General features: G+C 35.8%; 2 protein-coding genes and 1 long non-coding RNA gene across 3 annotated transcripts; 2 read left to right on the top strand and 1 right to left on the bottom strand.

Moving 5' to 3' along the window:
* The first annotated feature begins 310 nt into the window (after positions 1-310).
* Positions 311-8859, top strand: LOC104121129 (synaptotagmin-5-like). The gene is made up of 13 exons (XM_009633037.4): positions 311-620; positions 782-886; positions 1015-1065; positions 1205-1325; positions 2412-2533; positions 3351-3452; positions 4081-4155; positions 4811-4890; positions 5290-5440; positions 5531-5761; positions 5845-6138; positions 6353-6466; positions 8399-8859. The coding sequence occupies exons 1-13, from the start codon at positions 516-518 to the stop codon at positions 8543-8545; spliced, it is 1698 nt and encodes a 565-aa protein (XP_009631332.1). The 5' UTR covers positions 311-515; the 3' UTR covers positions 8546-8859.
* A 299-nt stretch (positions 8860-9158) lies between these two features.
* On the top strand, positions 9159-9469 carry LOC138900682 (uncharacterized). Its single transcript, XR_011411812.1, has 2 exons — positions 9159-9276; positions 9329-9469. It is a non-coding gene; the product is annotated as an uncharacterized lncRNA (long non-coding RNA).
* On the bottom strand, positions 9313-17828 carry LOC104121130 (bifunctional purple acid phosphatase 26-like). Its single transcript, XM_070187930.1, has 10 exons — positions 17621-17828; positions 15721-15961; positions 15091-15291; positions 14395-14506; positions 13771-13997; positions 13119-13257; positions 12177-12397; positions 11338-11459; positions 10840-11001; positions 9313-9684 (listed from the first exon to the last, which is right to left on the bottom strand). The coding sequence occupies exons 2-10, from the start codon at positions 15883-15885 to the stop codon at positions 9600-9602; spliced, it is 1434 nt and encodes a 477-aa protein (XP_070044031.1). The 5' UTR covers positions 15886-15961; positions 17621-17828; the 3' UTR covers positions 9313-9599.
* Between the last annotated feature and the right edge of the window lie 2284 nt (positions 17829-20112).

Genomic DNA, 20112 nt, shown 5'->3' with positions numbered 1-20112 from the left:
TAATTAGTTTTTTCATTTGATTGTCCAATAATGGAATTTTGGGGTTTGATGCATCCGAAAATCTCATTTTAGAGGTAAAATATTTTCTATTAAATGCAATTATATACCCAAAATTCAAAGCTCGAAACCTATAATGAAAAATGGAAGAATACTGATCTCTTCACTACAACCTTTAATTGTATTAATTCTTTAATATTTCAGAATATAAATCAATATCTTAAAATTCTAAAAGAATTCTTTTTGAAATCACATACTAATAAAGAACTATTTTGACTAAAAAATGAGTGAGTATTCAATACCAAATCTTAAGAAAATCTCTAATATCTTCATTAAACCTCTAATCTTCATCCCCTTCTTGCCTTTAAGTAAAGAACACAACAAAAACACGTTCTAATTGTCACTTTTCAGTACTAGTTTTCCTCAAAAACTTCACTTTCAGAATCTTGAAAAAGAAGAAGTTGAATAAACAAAGAGGAACTGTGAAGAAGAAGAAGCAAAATTTGAAGAGCAAAAAGATGTCATTTGTTTTGGGACTTGTAGTTGGACTAATAGTTGGAGTTGCTCTAATAGTTCTGTTTGTTAAATCTGAAAATGCCCGATCCAAACTCCGTTCTGAACTGGTTAGTCAATTTAAGGGTCTGTTAGCTTTTCTTATTGATTATTAATACAAGGGTTTTCTTGCTTTCTTATTGATTATTAAAAAAAAGGATCTTTTAGTTTTGTTTTGTTTTGAATTTAAAGGTTGCATTTTGATGTATGTTGTTGAATTTGAACTGTGAAGGCTACTACCATAGCAGCGTTTGGTAGAATGACAGTGGAAGATTCCAGAAAGATTTTCACACCTGAGCAGTATCCTTCTTGGGTTGTTTTCTCCAATCAGCAGAAGGTCAGTATGTGTGTGTGTGTTTTAAATCTTATCTTTACTAAATGTTTATTTATCATATTTGTGATTAATGTTTTTGTGTAAAGGTAGTGACTTTTTTAATGTTTGTTTCATGTTTTTGACTCTTACAGTTGAAGTGGCTTAATTCTCATCTTGAAAAGCTCTGGCCTTATGTAGATGAGGTTAGTCTAAATGTCTATCCATTTTTGGTTTTTTGTTAGGGTGTCAGCATTTTTTTTTTTAAATTTCTAATATTTGGGTTTTCTTTTCCTTTAATTAATTTTTTGGTTATTTGAGTTGGTTCTGGTAATTGTAATTCAGGCAGCATCAGAACTGGTAAGGTCAAGTGTGGAGCCAATTTTGGAACAATATAGACCTATGATTTTGGCTTCATTGAAATTTTCCAAGTTCACTCTTGGGACTGTTGCTCCTCAATTCACAGGTTAGATGATGTCTCGTAATAACATTTTTCAGCAGTTGCATTTTATTTCTGTGTATAAACATGTGGTTTGGAAAATGATTTCTTATTGTTAGAAGGGAAGGAGATACATATTACTACTTACTATTTAAAGTAGCTTATTCATTTCAAAAAAGAAAGATAAAACAATGAACAAGTAGTTAGCTTTCAACTCTATATCCTAAATAAGGAAGATTTTTATTGAAGCAAATATAACTAGTATATTATTATCTACCAGGTTATGGCCCAACTTCCATTTCTTGCCTCTCCTTTTAATTTGCTGTCTCTGTTCTCTTGCAATATCCTTAAATAATATTGGTCCTGTACTAAATGACTTTGAGCATGTTTTTCTAAAACCTGCAACTGTTTTTTAATTATTAGTTTACATTTAGTTTATATGTTCGTCGCACACAAAATTGAAATTGGCTTATAGAGTGCTTGTTGTGTTGATTCCTAGTGTATAAATGGATTTATTTCCCAAAAAGGGTAGAAAGACTTAAAATTGGTCATAGAATAGGTAACAAGAAATATGATTGAGCTTTCTACTCCCTTTGGTAGTGATTGCAAGCCGTGCTTTTCTTTTTGTTCAAGCTGTTGCTTTTCCTTGAGCCCGTTATACTAGATTTTATCTTACTTCTCTGCTTGTCCTACTTTCCCCTTTGATCCACCCATGAGTCTTGACTACTTCCATAGATGGCAATTGGACCAGTTCTATTGATGGCAAACTTCTTGCTTCATTTAATTATTCTAAAATTTTGCATATTATACTTCCTAAGAAACTGCATTGGACCAGTTTTATCCTAATCAAAAGTCAAAGCCGTTACCCCTTACCTCACCGTTGGAGTATTCCTAACGATTCTCGAGTACTAATGTCTCATGAGAAGTCAAAATGTGACAAAATAAATTTGGAAAGACAAAAGGATAAAGAAGACAATTGAACCTGATGAAGCTATTTGAATAATAATCCATTGTGTAGTTTCATTTAAGCTGTAATAAAATATAGTGCTTGTTGAGGAGAAACACATATTTTATTCAACACACTGGTGCTCACACCTGATGTTTTCTTTACAGGAATTTCTATTCTTGAAGATGGAACTGAAGGTATTACCATGGAATTAGAGATGCAATGGGATGGGAACCCTAGCATTAAACTCGATATCAAGACATATGTTGGTGTAGCATTACCAGTGCAGGTAATATAGTTGGTAATTACAGCTTAGACATTATACTAAATAGCTTGCGCTCCTCAGCGTTGTGACATTTTTGTTTCATTGCACACTTAATGTGATCTTAATTCGAACTGACATGCTACTTCTTCTGAGATACCAATTTGTTGCCATTGTAAATAACTCGGAATAATGCGATCCAGCGAATCCGGTAATCACAGCAAGAGAAACATAATCAAGCCTTCACAACATTCTCAACAAAGCTTACTTAAGCAAACATAAATATCTCTTAACAGAGCATCCAACAGAAACAAGGACCGATGTAAGCACATGGAGCAATTTAGGAATAACTTATTACAACTTTGGATGATACCTATAAAAAAGGTCTGAAATACATAAAGTATTAGCTTCCACTGAACAAATGTGGGGCTCATCAGGAGCCTTAACTATATCGGGGATCTGGGCTCCCTCTCGGCAAGCTTACTCCTCGAGAACATGTATCTGTTAAGTATTCATGATTAGCTTCTCTGTGTTCATGGTCTTCTTTTATTCACAAGGTTGTTGTTTGGCTACAGTCAACGCGGTTAAAAGTCTTCTCAACTACCCTCTAGACGTTCTATTACTCCAGTGTTCTCTAATATAGTTCTTTTTCCCGTCATTTCCGTGTAGTATCTACTTGTTCAAGGTCTCCATCTTAGAAAGATAGCTGGACCTATTTTCCACTTCTTAACTTGTATTTACCATGTTTTCTTGTCACCTTTCTTAAGACTTCATTTAGCTTACAAAAGTTTTCTAGCTTTTCTCAGGGAATTTGATTTCACATTAATGTTTCCTTCGGTTTTAGGTGAAAAACATTGGGTTTACTGGGGTTTTCAGGCTGATCTTCAGGCCGCTAGTTGATGAGTTTCCCTGCTTTGGAGCTGTTTGTTATTCACTAAGGCAAAAGGTGTTGTATATACTTCCAACTTCACTTGTATCCTTCTAAGGTTATTGAGCATACTGAATTATGTATTATTACCACACAAGTGTGTGTGTGTCACGTGTGTACATACAAGTACGGAATCAACTAATGAATTTCTAAAGCTATTTCTTGGGTTTAGAGTTAACTATTGGATTTGGATGATTTTCTAACAGCAACTTGGTCAATAATTGATGGATTTGCCAAATGACTCATGGATTTAGATGCCGATACTCCACAATAAAGACATGCATGACACCTAACATGTCCAAAATTAATCATCTTGTACTTTGTTTTGGTTGAAGTGTAAGGTTCACACAGTGGCTGAGCCACCTTAAGCTAAAGGGTGACACCCCTTCACCGAAAAATTACACCGTGTTGCTAAGTCAAATCTTTGTTTTTATGTATATATACTATATGTTGAAGACGCTTCATTTCTTCATGTGTTTACTTATATTTTGACACCCCTTAGTAAAACTCGTCTCCGCCACTGGGTTCACATAAGATGCAAGCTAACCTGGACAGCCACACACATGTACAACCCCACACATGTACAACTAACACCACTTCTAAACTTAGGAGAAAAAAATAACTCTGAAATTTTTGTGGTCTGCAGAAAAAGCTGGATTTTACGCTTAAAGTGGTTGGTGGTGACATGACAGCAATACCTGGCATTTCAGATGCAATTGAGGTTTGGGCAAAATTTTACCATTTAATTTTTTTATGTATATAGTCACATCTTGTAGTCCTTCAATAACTTCTGATGCTGCTTGATTAGATATAATAAGTCCTTTAGATACTCGGAGTGCTGGAAATGGATAATGCTGGCACGGTCCATGATTTATCTGTTCCCTCTCTCCTTTCCAGAAAAGAGTGAAAGAACTGAATGAATACTAAGTATCTATGTGATTGGTGGTGGGTAATAGTTACCGGTACATGTGCTAGTAGGAGGTAGCAGGTACCAGTGGAATACTTGAGGTGCACGCAAGCTGGCCCCGACGCCATCGACGTATAAAAAAAATCTATGTGATTGGTACAAGGATAGGTTTCTATGTGATTATACAAGGGTATCTCATCTGTTTTGCATTTGATTTCATAGTGTAGCTATGGCACATTAATGATATGTGATGAGAGCGAAGATGAAAACTTTCAGCATTTTTTTTAATAGTCTCTTGGTGCATTTCATATCACTGTCCTCATTGGTAAGAAATGAGAGGACAAACTGTTTGTTTGTTTGGACTGTTTTCTCATGTTTGCGATTTTTGCACTCAAGGTTTGGGAAAATTCTAAAATGTTTCTTATGGTTTGATACTATCCAGGTGTACTAAATGAATTTCTCTCTACAGGGCACCATCCGCGATGCCATTGAAGACTCTATCACATGGCCGGTTCGAAAAATTATTCCCATTTTGCCTGGGGATTATAGGTATTCTCGTTAATAAGGGAGCTTCAAATTTTAATTCCAATTGAACACATTCGCTTCTCATTAAATATTATAAGGAACTTCTTCGATAAGATATCAGAAGACAGAATTTGGAATTTGGATATTGGAGAAGTCCCCAAAATGCGGGAGAGTAATCGACATGACTTTCTTCCATTTTGCTGATCAGTTTCCAACTTGAAAAGTTAACATGTTTAATTTCATAATGACCTAATGTCTTTGTGGAAGCTGTAAAAGTTAAATTTTGTACTAGATGTTTATCTAAATATTGACCTTAGCAGGACAAGTAAACGATTGAACTTTTATGCAAAACTTGGACTTTGATTGCATTTTCAAAGTCTGAGGTACTGGTTTCTGTTTAACATTCTATTTTATTGTTATTAGTGATCTTGAACTGAAGCCTACTGGAGTGTTGGAGGTGAAACTTGTTCAAGCGAAGGAGTTAACAAACAAAGACCTCATTGGTAAATCTGATCCTTTTGCCGAGTTATATGTCCGCCCTATACGAGATAGAATGAAAAAAAGCAAAACAATTGTAAGTTTTTCATTTCATCTGTTTGTATGGAAGAGATTTGGTAATACACTGACCAAGTTTAACATTTAAGTAACCAATTGTTCTGTTCAGAACAACCAATTGAACCCAGTGTGGAATGAACATTTCGAGTTTGTAATTGAAGATCCATTGACACAACACTTAGTGGTGAAGATCTATGACGATGAAGGGCTTCAGGCAGCTGAACTAATCGGATGTGCACATATCCGTTTAAACGAGCTTGAGCCTGGAAAGGTGAAGGATGTCTGGTTGAAATTGGTGAAAGATTTGGAGATCCAAAGAGACCAAAAGAATAGGGGCCAGGTGACAATTGCAAACATAAACAAATTCATGCAATAGTCTATTTTAGCTCTTTGTCTGACCTATTCTCTTCATCTTTGGTTTAGGTGCATTTGGAGCTATTGTATTGTCCTTATGGCATAAAGAATGGGTTCAGTAACCCTTTTGCACCGAATATGTCAATGACTTCACTCGAGAAGGTATTTAAAAGTGGAGCAGAAGGAAAAGAAGCTACCAAAAATGGAGGTGAAATCAACAGGAGAAAGGACGTAATAGTACGGGGTGTACTTTCTGTAACCGTGATATCAGCTGACGATCTGGCACCAACTGATCTAATGGGAAAAGCTGATCCTTATGTTGTGATTACTATGAAGAAGACCGAAACCAAGAACAAAACCAGGGTATCTTTTCTTCTTTTTATTTAAATGTTTAGTTAGGTTTAAAGACGTTCTTACGTTGTCTTCTTTCTGGTAAGCAGAGACAAGGACATTTTGTTGTGATACTCTTCACTTGGATTTCCGTCTAATGCATTAAAGACTACTTTTCTAAAGTAATTTGCTTTAAACTTCATAATTCATAACCAAGTATAACGCTGGTTTTTTTGTCCATATGTAGGTTGTGCCGGAAAGTTTAAATCCAGTGTGGAATCAGACTTTTGACTTTGTCGTTGAGGATGGGTTACATGATATGCTAATTCTAGAAGTGTGGGACCATGACACCTTTGGAAAGGTAGAGTATTTTTCCCTATAACCAATTCCAAGTACTTATCCTATTACTATTGGTCTTGGTACAATATTTCATTAGCATTACTAAGCCAGTAAGTGTTGTATCTATTCATACACCAATGTTTCCTGATGTGAGATTTTCTTTAGCTGAAATAACCTCATTAAACCCATGCTAATTTTTGCTTAATTTAGAACAGGTAAAGTCTCCAATGCCTTGTTTGGAGTTGTCAGATGATTTGGGACATACTAGAATCTTTTTGGAAAATTAAAGTCTTAATTTTCAGATAGATTTAAGAAAACCGACAACATAAACAATTGAAACATTAAAAAGTTGGACCTCGATATTACAAATGTGTTCATCAGTTACCCTATTCCTGAATTTTAATTGAATGATCAACATTTAAAGAACAAGATGATTAGGGAGAACAACAAATTATCTAGCTTTTATCCAGACAAAAATCATGCCTTGTCTATTCCTCTGAATACCATTTGCCTTATCCTCAACCGACCAGCAAAACAATGTGGTCATCTCCAATTATTTTCTTGATATATAATGCTTGATTAGTACAAAGAAACTGCCGAGGCCAAAGGTGAGGCTGGTAAGAATCTGGCCTTTGTTACTTTCTCTTTTGGTTTTCTCATCTTTTTATATATTTGTGCTATTCATTGTGTGGGAAGCAGTTATTAATTAGTATTTCTCCCTTAGCATCTCAAACTGCTCAGACATGTGAGACCACTAGAAACATTAGCGTTATTCATTATGATAAATTGAATTGTCGATGGAGATCCATATATGTAATTTATGACAAATCAATCCTACAAATCAAGATAGAGGATGATTTTTGAGGGATTTCCCCCTTATTTTAAGTGGGGATTAGGGGAAGGGGCGAAGACATTGTTTTGTACGGAAAAACGTACTGACATTTGATATTTACACCATACCACATTAATTTACTATGGTTAGAGGTCGAGGCAGACCAATGAAGTACTGGGAGAGGTGATTAGGCAGGACATGGGGCTACTTCAGCTTACTGAGGACATAACCCTTGATATAAGGGTGTGGAGGTCGAGGATTAGGGTAGAAGGTTAGTAGGTAGTTGAAAGTTTCTTACCAGTATTAGTAGTATGCATGTACTTTCTTATTCTCAGATCTATATTATGTCATGTTGTTTAGTTCGTTTTAGTTATCGTATTTCCTTGTTGTTTCTATTTGGTACTACTAATTCTTTTCTCCCTCCCTTTCTTCTCCCAGTCTCTTTCTTTTTCTCCTTCTCCTTCTTCCTACCTTTTCTGAGCCGATGGTCTATTGGAAACAACCTCTCTACCTTCACTATGTAGGGGTAAAATCTGCGTATACCCTCCCCAGACCCCACATGTGGGAATATACTGGGTTGCTGTCGTTGTTGTAAGTGATGGATTGAGGCTAAAGTACATACTAATCGGCAATGGTTAGCATGTACTTTCTTATTCTCAGATCTATATTATGTCATGTTGTTTAGTTCGTTTTAGTTATCGTATTTCCTTGTTGTTTCTATTTGGTACTACTTATTCTTTTCTCCCTCACTTTCTTCTCCCACTCTTTTTCTTTTTCTCCTCCTCCTCCTCCTCCCTACCTTTATGTGCCTCTTCTATTGAAAACAACCTCTCTACCTTCACTAGGTAGGGGTAAGATCTGCATACACACTATCCTCTCCAGACCCCACATGTGGGAATATACTGTGTATGTTGTCGTTGTTGTAAGTGATGGATTGAGGCTAAAGTACATACTAATCGGCCATGGTTAGCGGTAAACGTTTTATATGAAAGACATGTAATGTATTTATTAGTTTGATGTAAACACAGGGCATCGGTAAGCTTTTTCTGTTTTGTACCGCTGCTACATAAATGTGGTTACAATGATTCATTTCCAGTGTTTACATTTTTCTTCTATTGGCAGGATTACATGGGAAGATGCATACTGACATTGACAAGAGTACTAATGGAAGGAGAATATAAAGAAACCTTTGAATTAGATGGAGCTAAATCAGGAAAACTGAACTTGCATCTCAAATGGGCACCACAGCCCATATACAGGGACTCCTAACAATAAAAAAAAATTATAGGAATGTTTTTTTGTTGTTGTAAGACTTGTACACAATAGAAGTTATTTTGTATCTGTCATAGGCAGTGACAATTTGTAGAATTGAACATTTTTGTAGATAATTGTTTGATTAGTGCAGAGGAGAGAGAAATGTAAAGCTGCAAAACTTCTGAAGTAAAGCTGAAGCTGGAGAAAGAATAAAATGTAGTATAAGCTTACATATATAAACTTAGAGTAAGTCCTTTGTTTGGTTAGATGTATTATTAGAAATAATATGGATTTAATTATGAGTTAATAATATTGTACTTCCTTAAGAATGTAGTTGCTTTTTACTTGTCCATAATGCATTTTGCACTATCCTTAAGAAAACATCAATTAAGTATTTATTTTACTAAATTATCCTCATTAATGGTAATTAATATTAGTATCACTTTTGACTACTAATTCTCCAATAATTTGAAAAATGGCGACTTAATATATAAGAGTAAATTAGAAAAAAAAATAATTGATTTTCTATTGATTCTCTTGAGTGGAGAAGTGAAAAAGAACTTTTATCATAGTAGGCTATTCTTTTTAAAACGCCCATCAACAGGGTTATCATATAATACTATCTATCCTAAAAGTGGGAACCTGAAAAGCTAGAATTTGAATTACCAAAATATTGACAAAAACTAGTCCAAAAACACATGCGGTAAGATACACGTCGTGCAACACACCTGTCCAAAAACTAGTTAGTCAAATAACATGATACACGTTGTGCAACACACCTGTCCAAAAACTAGTTAGTCAAATAACACGACGATAAAAATCTAATAAGTAGTTGTTTCAACACGAAAGAGTTTCAATCATCGCGAGAAATTTACAAGGACTTAAACACTTCCATAATGACATGATGCTGCCATAAACAACACAAATTTCTTATTTTAAGTGACCAATACAACTAGTAGTAAGGTAGCTGGATTCTCTCTTCAACAAAGTAGATAGATTTCGAAACTGGATAGTAGGACCATGGCATAAAACTACCACTAAGTTGACAACATGCTTGAGAAACTATGTTTCAGAACCGTGCAGTGGAGGGCCTTTCCGAAATGACAGAGTGTAGGTGATTCTTATTCAACTTTCTCCTGCGACGAGCACTTCCCCTGCATAACAATGATTTGTACTCATTAGTATGGGAGACATCAACGATAAAAAAACAACAGGAATCATTTACTGCTATGTAGCAGTCAAGAGCATGGCTTAACAGTTAATAAAGTGCGTGAAAACTACGGGGGTTCAGTGTTCAAAATTCTAGCATAAACAAAACGCTAGGTGATTCATTTCCATCTACTTAAGCATCGATGGGCAGGGTTACTAATACCTGTGATGATGGGAGGTAGAAGGTACCTAGTGGTACAGCCGAGTGCAAGCAAGTTGACTCGGACACCACTGTTGTAAAAGAATGATCAAACACCAATTTGTATTTCAAATAATATAATGGTCTTAAGAGCTCGGACATATAGTGATATTGACAGGTGCAACTGTGGAAGAATCGATAAGCGGTGAATGCATATAGCTGAGGTACAAGTACTAACTTCTCAAGATTTATCAGTAAAAAATAACGCTTCACTTGTGAGAGTAATGGAAACTTAATGCTTTATATTTCGGCGAAACCAATTAGTTTCCATCACAGTGCATCAAAAGCATTTTTTTAGATCTTTCCATGTAGGATTAAATGCAGAAATGTTGTTCCAGTTTTGTTCGGTAACTAAATTTATCACAAAAATCACAAGGTCGGTCCATCGACTAGAAAATAAGAGCAAGTGCATTATATATGCTTAGCCATCCTAGTCATGGCATCTACTATTCCGGACTCTTTTAGTTAAGTATCAGTATCTCATACATCAGGTAAAGTTGCTGCCATGTGACCAGACGGTCACGGGTTCGAGCCGTGGAAACAGCCTCTTTTTTAAATGCAGGGTAAGGCTGCGTACAACAGACCCTTGTGGTCCTGCCATTCCCCGGACCTCACGCATAGCGGGAGCTTAGTGTACCGCGCTGCCCTTTTTACACAAGACGCAATGTGGTTTACAAAAGCACCTTTTAGCCTTGAGAATGATTTCAAGATCCAGTGTTGTTTACATAAAAGTAAACACCACATTTGTTCACTATTTTATGGCATGGATCTAAAGTCTGAAAGCTATGAGTTGGAAGTTCTTCAATTTTATCAAGATCTGGCTAATCTGCGCAATAAACAAATTATTGTGGGAGAAATGAAAAGAAATTTTATGGAAAAGCTAGAAAAGGATGATACTGACCAATACTGGTTGTGCAACGTGAACGAGTCAGTTGTAACTTTATTTCCATCGTCATTTCGGTTCCAGTGGTAGAATGCATGTGTTCTATTCTTGATCTCTAGCGTCGAATGACCATAACTAGCTTCACGGAAAGCAGAATAATCTGGCTGTGGATCTCTAAATCTGCATAGAAAGGGAAATGATAGTTCAAGTGTTCAACATCATGTAGAAAGCCACATTAGTTGGATAGCATAAAATGTACAGTAATAAAATTCGGTAAACTCAGGCTGTTAACAGAGGCAGCAACAACAACAACATAAACAACCCAGTAAAATAAATCAATTACAGGATCCCTTGTGCAAATTGTAGTGGTTAGAGACATTCTTGGAAGGAAAAGAAAGAAGCAAAAACAAACGTCAAAACGTAACTCAAACTTTCAGATAAGGTGGACCACATAATTCAGCAAGAGCGCATAAGGTGTCATTGACTAGGGTAATCCCTGCAATCTGTGTAACTAACCTTGAAGCAAGACCTTCTTGATTTCCTCCATCACCAACCGTAATGTAAATAGGAGCTGTTTTATCCGGTACGGGATAAGCATCACCACCCGAGACATTATAGTGTATATTAGATATGCGATACTGAAAAGGATAAAAAATAGGAGGTCTCAACATCACAGCATAATTATTACAATACAGATAAAGTTAAAAATTGAAAGAAGACGAGAGAGAAAAAATGTGCAACTGATTTCCGTAACTAAATTCTCTCTACGGCAACAGTGTGTCAAATACACTGACTTAAAATTTCGTCTTCAATAAAGGCATTTATGTCTCTCTAGCCTATATCTTGATAGCCTCACATTACTGCAACTTGTGCTCAAATATTTTGAGTAAAATGTTAGGTCGTCCCAGAATATATATCAGTTTGGCAATAAACATGATACTTCTTAGTGAACTAGTCCAGATATACAAAGCGAGAGTATTGCTTCTGGGGCAAACTCAGCATTCTTCTCTATTGTGCCTAAAATCTCTATTTTTGCTAATATTCCACGTGTTTCTATTTGTCTGCTAAGACGCTCCAATCTTTGGTTGACAATATTATGTGGAAAAGACCACGATTTACTCAAAGATATAGAGCATTGTCGGTTGAACTTTGTCAATATATTTCTTAGCTTCCTATTGATCTTGATTAGTTTTAGCTGAGTTTTTTTTCGCGGGGGTTAGTTTCAGCTATGACCAAAGCCCCAATAGCTAATACAAAAAGCTACATGATTTGGATATATAATATCAAAATGTCATCTTTTTCTTTGAAGAGACAAGCAGCGATGGCGAGTATGATGATGAGATAAGACAACTTACTGATCTTTCATAAGCATGGACATGGCCAGCAAAGATCACATCAACCCTGTGTTTGATAAACCATCTTTCAAAGACGGATCTCATGCTTTCCCCTTCCATAAAATGAGCTTCATTACTATTGTAGATGGGAACATGCATAAGGACTATAAGCCAAGGAGTTTTCTCTCTATTCACATTTTTAAGTTCCTGCTTCAGCCAATGCCATTGAGGTGTATATTTTACTGCAAGACAAGAGACACAGCGACTGAGTAGCTATCCAATCAAAAGAACCATTTTTATGGTAGATGATGGTCAAAGATATAGCAAAACAAGAACAACTAGAAACATTTTCAGGTTTTAGACAATTCAAAACTAAGTCCTAAAGCTTGTTATTTGCATTAAAAAAGCAAAAATACTTTGTTCTAAGCTTGAAGAGACCTGTACATGAAGAGAAAAAAAATCCCCAGCCAAATGCACCAAATAATTACTGGAATATTTTTCCTTCCTTCACATGGACATAGTTCGGCAGTAAAAGAACAAATAACTGGTCATGAAGAAAACAACTAGCAAAAAGAAGCCAGCAAATCATCTTGGCAAAACTGCAATGCAAAAGCTAGTGAGCATGAGTTCGAGGATTTTTACTTACAGATGCATATACTTAGTTGATTACATGATGTTTTTGCATTTCATTTAGAAAGTTCATTAGTCGACTAACACAGACATTTTCACTCTGTGGAGCTGCAAATATTTTGTTTGTGTTTCCTTAAGTCTTCTGAAATTAGAGAATTTGTAAATTCGATTTTAACGGCAAGATATCAGAACAAAGTACTGCACCTACTAAAGCAAGAGAAAACAGACTGATGTATGATTCATCACCCTTTTATCTGACTACCTCCACTTAGGAATGTTAAAGTAGCTGGTTTGAGAAACAAAAGAAGCAAGAAATAAGAGGGAACTACTTACCAAAAGGAGAGTAGCTTGATAGGACAATTATGTGAGCGGATGCCCTTCTGATGGCATACCAAAGGGGATTACTGCTTCTTGAAGCTTGATAAGGTGTGGGGTATCTGTATAGAAATGATTTGAATGGAACTACTTCCCCCTGTACATAATGAGAAGTATTGTCAACGGGCATCAGAATATCTTAAGTGGACACAGTGCAGAGGTCCTTACGAAGGGAGAAATTTTGTATATGACTCATCCGAGATGTTTTTATGTTATTCTAATTTAGTACATTTTAAAACATTGCTCTCAAAGACATGAGCACATCTGAGGTCTGAATTAGAAATGAATATGGGAATTTTGCTAAATATAGAATTATGGTCATGCTTGGCGTATCTAGCCATCACAGCCTCAGGTCCATCTGAGGATTGTGAAAGAATAGCCATTGTTCAACATAAGCGCAGAACATCTTTAAGTCATCTTTAGTTCGAGTGAATGGAGTGCTTGTGGCTACTAGAATGTTGCAACATACACTGACATCTGAGAACAAAATGAAGTAAATCTCATTTTGTAACTAGAAAGCAGTAGTAACAATGAGAATAAAACATGTCGTACAGTAGTGCTGACGTTATAAAAAGCCAAAAACTTTGTGAAACATATGTAAAGTCATTACCATATTTGGAAAGAACTCTATCTCATGATTCCCAGCGGACCAAATCCATGGCTGGTATGCTGCACTTTGTTCAACGAAGCGGCCCCATGTATCCCAACGAACTCCAACATCGTTATACTCATATCTGTCAGCATAAGAGAGATCTCCAACAAACAAGACACTTTTGGCTCCACTTTGCATGTAGTGCTGAAGAGTACAAAGAGAATTATATGTTTGACCAAGATCACCTGCAAAGAACGTCGATGAATTTCAAATAAGAATCTTGCCATGATAATGTCATAACATAGTGCATAAAATATGTGAAAAAACTCGAATGCTTTTTGATACACGGTCTCAGTTTAAATATGGTGAACAGATAAGAAACATTAGCTAACTTCTCACCGAAAAATAGAGAGTCACAGATTTCTAATGTTGCTTCCTATGAGTGGTTGACTTGTTTCACAATAGCAAGAAAAACACAAAAGAAACTTGTTCTATATTGTTAAATCAATCGTAACAAAGGTATGTGATGTCGTGGTGCATAAACCATCTTAAAATCTAAAGAGGTACAGGCAGCTTGTCCTTCTGAAAAAACTTAAGAAACTTGTTTAGATAAGTAATCAAATAGAAATTTAAACTACTTACCTATGATGCCAAATTTGTAAGAAGCATCTGGATCAACTTCTGGAGGAGTTTCAAACCAAAACTTCCGAGCAGAATCGCCTTTTCCGATTTCATAGTAGTACTTCGTGTCATACTAAACCAGAAGATAAAAGCTAATTGGTCAAACAGATTGGAAAAGGGGGAGGAGGGAAACATTTAAGACATCTATATGCTATTACCGCCAGATGCAAATCAGAATTCGATCTGATGAACAAAAAATTTAAAATCATCTAATAAGCCAGATGGAAACCAGAATTTGATGTTCTTCTATCAATCCAAGTTTATATCCAAACTCTAGTAATTACATCATACTTTCTTTTTTATTATTAGTTTCTTTTTTTTATGTCTACTACTTTCTTCAAACTCTACAATTGCGAAATGTTAGTTGACCTATTATTCTTAATCCTTTCTCAGTTAAGGCCCTTGTTCTTAGTCATGTGCCAGTCTTTGCCTTATTGAAATGAAACAGAGGAAATCATGTAATAGGAACTAAGGAGAGATTATGCCTACCAATTATATTGCCAGAGAAATGAAATACCACCCTCCCACAAACAGAAAATTAAGCAGTACTTATTTGGTTGTGGGAAAAGTATATGAGAATGCTCGCCTATATGCTACGTGAGAACTGCACTGGCATGATGTAATAAAGAGGATAACAAAAATGTTGGTGTTGACTACCTGAAGGCCAGTAACAAGGCACTGATGTATATAACCGGACTTGTAGTTGTAAAATGTGTAGTTTGTTACAGTCCCCTCAGCAGTAAAATCATATTTCCCCTCAGATAAGCCGTAACGCACTTGGCTAGACCCTGGTTCATCAGGAGTTATCCATGAAATTATTACAGCCTTCCCGTCATAGTCACCCTGTGTAATATGCACCTAGAAAAAAAAACATATCGGAGCAAGACTTCTGCATTAGAAACAGCTTGTCGTTGAACTAGTCTCAAAGAAATCATGGTCAAATTGTCAGGAAAAAAACAAAAAGTGGAGTTTAAGCTTCTCATGTTCTGGAAAACGATGAGCGTGACAAGAACGTTTATTTATAGATTAGGAGTACAGCAATATTATACTGTTGTTTATTTCACAATTTTCTCATTTCGTCCAGAAAGTGATCGTAAAGAACTTTTAAATCTGAAGAACGAATGCTAAACACCGAACAACAACATGGATTTATCTTTTTGACCAGGTCAGACTTAAAACGGTCGAATAAGAATTGACTAGGATAAAAGACTCTAACCAAACAAATACTTCTTTAAGAAAGCTTTGAATGATCCAACAAGAAAGTAAGTCTTAGGACTCCAAACTTACTTGCTGTGGAGCGTTATAACCCTTTGGAACTGCAAATACTTCATTTGCAAGAGGAATATCCACAGACGGCCACTGAGTTCGAACAAATGCGCTTGTTATACCAGCATTCCCATTTTCTATAAATGTCAAGACGAGAGATAACGAAAACAAGAGATGAAGCAACATTGGCTCCTCTCCTGCTAACTTCCAACACGAGCACTGCTCAATCAGAGAAGATTCAGGCAACTCAAGTTATAATTGACTGCATCCAAGAAGAACCAACACAGGGATCAGAAGGTTAAAGAAACGACATAACTGCATATTTATGAGAATATAAATTAGTCCATCTCAAAATAAATTTCACTTTTGCACATTTATCACCTAATTCATCAAACTATAATTCCGAAACAAACTGAAAGCATGTAAAAGCAGAAGTTATTTTTTATGCCAAAAACATTCTCTTCCTCAGAACAGGTGTAGCTAGTACGATAATATTTATAGAAAGTTAGAAATAACTTCCATCCTTAAAGAAAATGCTTATTTACCGATCTCTCATACTCCATCTCCTTGAAACAAGTAAATAGGAAGATAAAAGGAAAAAGAAGAAATAACATAGAAGAAGTAAAATGTGAACACAACAAGAACATGCTGAAAAATATCCTAGTAAATGCCACATTGACAAAGGTGTTCCAGTTCAGATCATTTAACTCCTTTTTGCCCATCTTTTTGGAAAAAACTTTCATTTTGAGGCAACACTTTGCCTTAAATTCCGATATAAAAAGCAACAATTCAGCATCATTTAGCAGCATCTTTATACTATCAACAAAGTCTAGAGGATTTAAAAAGATAATGAGAGATTCTTAGATCAGTGTCACTTTTCTCCAAGACTCATTCCACTTCAGATCACATCATCAAACAAAAAGAAAATGAAAAGCATGTCAATTATCGATGTCCAAAATGCAATGTTTTGAATTGGGTATACTAGAACTATTACAAATCGATAAAGAATGTACAAGTTTCTTTTATTGACAGTGGCCAGCTTGCGCGCCCTTCAACTATTCCACAAGTAACCTGCTACCTCCCACCAGAACAGGCACCGAGTAACTCTGCCAACAAAGCTTAGGCAAATAAAAAAAAATCACCCAGTATTTTTTTTTTGCCTCCGGCGCGATTTGAATCTAAGATCTCATGGTTCTCCTCCGACTTCATTGACCACTAAATCACACCCTTGGGTGCATAATGAATTTATAAGTTTCCAGCTCATTGATTATATTTATAGTTCTTAACCTCTATGACTAAACCACATATCTTAAGAAAATCCACATTCATATGAATGAATGTAGCTAGAACATCAAGAAAGTGATATGGGCAGGGGTGAAACTAGAGATATGGGCAGGGGTGAAACTAGAGTATAACTTACGGGTTCGGCTGAACCCAGTAGTTTTAGTCCAAACTCTGTATTTGTCTTAAGAAATCCATTGAGTATGTACAAATTATTAATTTAGAACGCAATAAACTAGAATCCCGAATCCATAAACTTCAAATGCTGGCTCCACCTCTTGATATGGGATTGTATCTAGAAGGCTGAAACCAAAGGGGAGTGAACCAGCAAGTCTAAGGGGGGTTGGTATCAGCACAGCTTAATTCATAACAAAAAAGCATCTTTTGAACTGGGTATTATTAGAATCATTACAATTTACAAATCTAAAATGTGGATCTTAGCTCAACTAAACTAAGCAGAAAATGAAGATCATATATCAATTATCTATATCAAAATTATGCTATTTTCTAGATTGGGTGTACTAAAATATAATTGAAATGTACCAATTTCAAGATCATTGAAATTATTTAAAGTTTCTTACCTCCATCAAAATACAATCTTTCTTTAAAACAAAACAACCAAGAAAATAAATAATTGTACCTTAAATTGCAGAAACCACAAAGGGAGTCAACTAGCAAGTCTTAGGTAATTTGCATCAGCAGAGGTTTTTCTATACTAAAAATGCTATCTTTTGAACTGGGTATTACCAAAAAACTGATCTTTTGAATTGGATACAGTAGAATTCTTGAAAATTAGTCTAGTACAAAAGCATATGGATTTAGTAGGGAACAGTCTTCTCTGTCAGTTCAGTTGTGTTGGGGGTGGGGGTGGGGGTGGGGGGGTGGGGGGGTTGTTTAGTTTTGTGGCGTGAAAATGTAGGAATGTATTTCCGTGGTCCCGGGGGGGGGGAGACGTGGCAAGATCCACTGGATGGGTTTAGGATTAATGAAATATCGTGTTTTTTTTCTTTTCTTTTTTGTGTATGTGGATAACTTTACCCACTTAGATTTGATTATTTATTATTTTTTGTCTCTCCTAAAATTTGAACAAATTTATTGACCATTAAACTATACCGTTAAGTGCGTTTCTTTATTTGTTTTTTTATTCCACTTGTGCATTATAGGAGTAGTGGGTAAATCATTTTGTTTTCTATGAGAAATCATCTCGGCAGCTTCTTATGCAATATTATGGAAAACACATTCACATAACTTTAGATAAGTTAAGATTATATGATTAATAATGTAAACTGTTGCCATGATTATTTGAGGGACTACTAACTATAAGCTAACCAATAAGTAATATTGTACAAATATATTAACTTGTACAAATAAACTTATAACGTGACTGTTCAGTTGTAACGTGACGATCCTTTCAGGAATCGAGTCAAACTTACTTTTTCTCTTATTTCAGAGAGAGACAAGGAGTTCTTTCAAATATCTGTTGTTAAAAACTTGACTTCTCAATATGTAATATCATATAAGTACTGTGAATGTGCGAATATCATGTAGGTCAAGAGTTTGAAAAATATAAAATGATGCTATTTGTCGACTATGAGTTTGATGCTTTTACCATCCATCCATGGATATTTAGAGGGGATTATGTATTTTTTATCAGAAAATATTATTTTCTAGAGTTTATTTTTTGCGAATTTGTCTAATTTGGATTGCGAAACTCATTTTTGAATATTTGATAATTGATTAAGATATTTAAATACTTTTATGGCAATAGTTTGTCATTAGAACTTATATACGGTCGAAATAGGGTATGTCCGATTTCGTAGGCACGAGGAGCTGCCTCGAGAGTAAGCTCGTAATAGACCAGGCCCGAGCTCAATGACAGAGTATGAAGCATGAAGATCGAAGTGCTCGCTGAAGATCGAGACCGAGCATGACCGACTTTGAGTAAGGCATAATAACGGAATTGCGAGATATTAGCAACCGACCGAAGATCTCGGCGGAAATTCCAAAACAGATCGAATCAAGCGGTTATTTACGCCAATCATGGGATTTGTTTCTGTTATTAGAATTGTACCTTATTTAGGATTCCTCTACTATATAAAGAAGAACCTCATTCATTTGTAAGGGAGATTTTATTCACTGATAAACATATACACATATACTGCTTTCTCTATTTCACTTACTATCTATTACTGCTCATCACTGTTTATTTTCTGTTTTTTGTTGTTCTTGTTACCCAACCTCGAGACCATCTCGAATCGAAGTCGAAAGCACTGCCAGAACACTGGTTTGATTTATTTTACTATTCGGATTATCTATTTAATTCCTTGTTTATCAATTAGTATTTGATTAAATCATGTATCCTTGAAACATCTAAATAAGTTTAATTGTTACTCGAATTTCTAGGTAAACAATTTGGCGCCCACCGTGAGGCTAAGGATAATAGTGATTGTTCAGTACTGATTCTGGTAAAAACACATTATTTTACGCTTGTTCTTGTCGAGTGTTTTTGCTTTCAGGTTAAAACATGTCAAACTCACAAAACGCATCAATACACTGTGACAATGGCCTCGGATTCCACGATGAAAACGAAAATGTGATCACTCCAGGAGTCAAGGTGCCACAGGCTAATCTCGGGGCAACACCGGTTGCCAACCTAGTCGATGTCAGTTTGCACGTTGATCTAAACACAGACTTAGGCACAGATCTCGATGGGAGTGTACGCAGAGAAGGCTGATCTAGTGGCCAAGGAACACATGGTAGATGAGACGAAGGAGTCGGTTTCCTAGTGATATTCAAGATGCTTCAGGATCAACAAGCTTCTATTGCTCAATTACAAAATCAAAATAGAGCTTAGGGTCGAGCCGAAATTTACTCGTCGTACCGAGCCAGTACTGGAAAGATCGAATGCTAACGAATCGGGGACTAATCCTGCGATAATGAAAATGCTCGAGGAGCTCACCAAAAGAATTGAATTAGGGGAGAAGAGAATCGAAGTCAACGATAAAAAAATGGAGACATACAACTCTCGAGTTGATCAGATACCGGGGGCACCGCCAATCTTGAGAGGGATGGATTCTAAGAAGTTTGTACAAAAGTCATTTCCTCCAAGTGCGGCTCCGAAGCCTATTCCAA

This window comes from Nicotiana tomentosiformis, chromosome 11 (genome assembly GCF_000390325.3).
Source record: "Nicotiana tomentosiformis chromosome 11, ASM39032v3, whole genome shotgun sequence".
In the NCBI taxonomy this organism is placed as follows: domain Eukaryota; kingdom Viridiplantae; phylum Streptophyta; class Magnoliopsida; order Solanales; family Solanaceae; genus Nicotiana; species Nicotiana tomentosiformis.
Note: the sequence above shows the minus strand (reverse complement) of the source record. Positions and strands in the feature narration are given on the sequence as shown.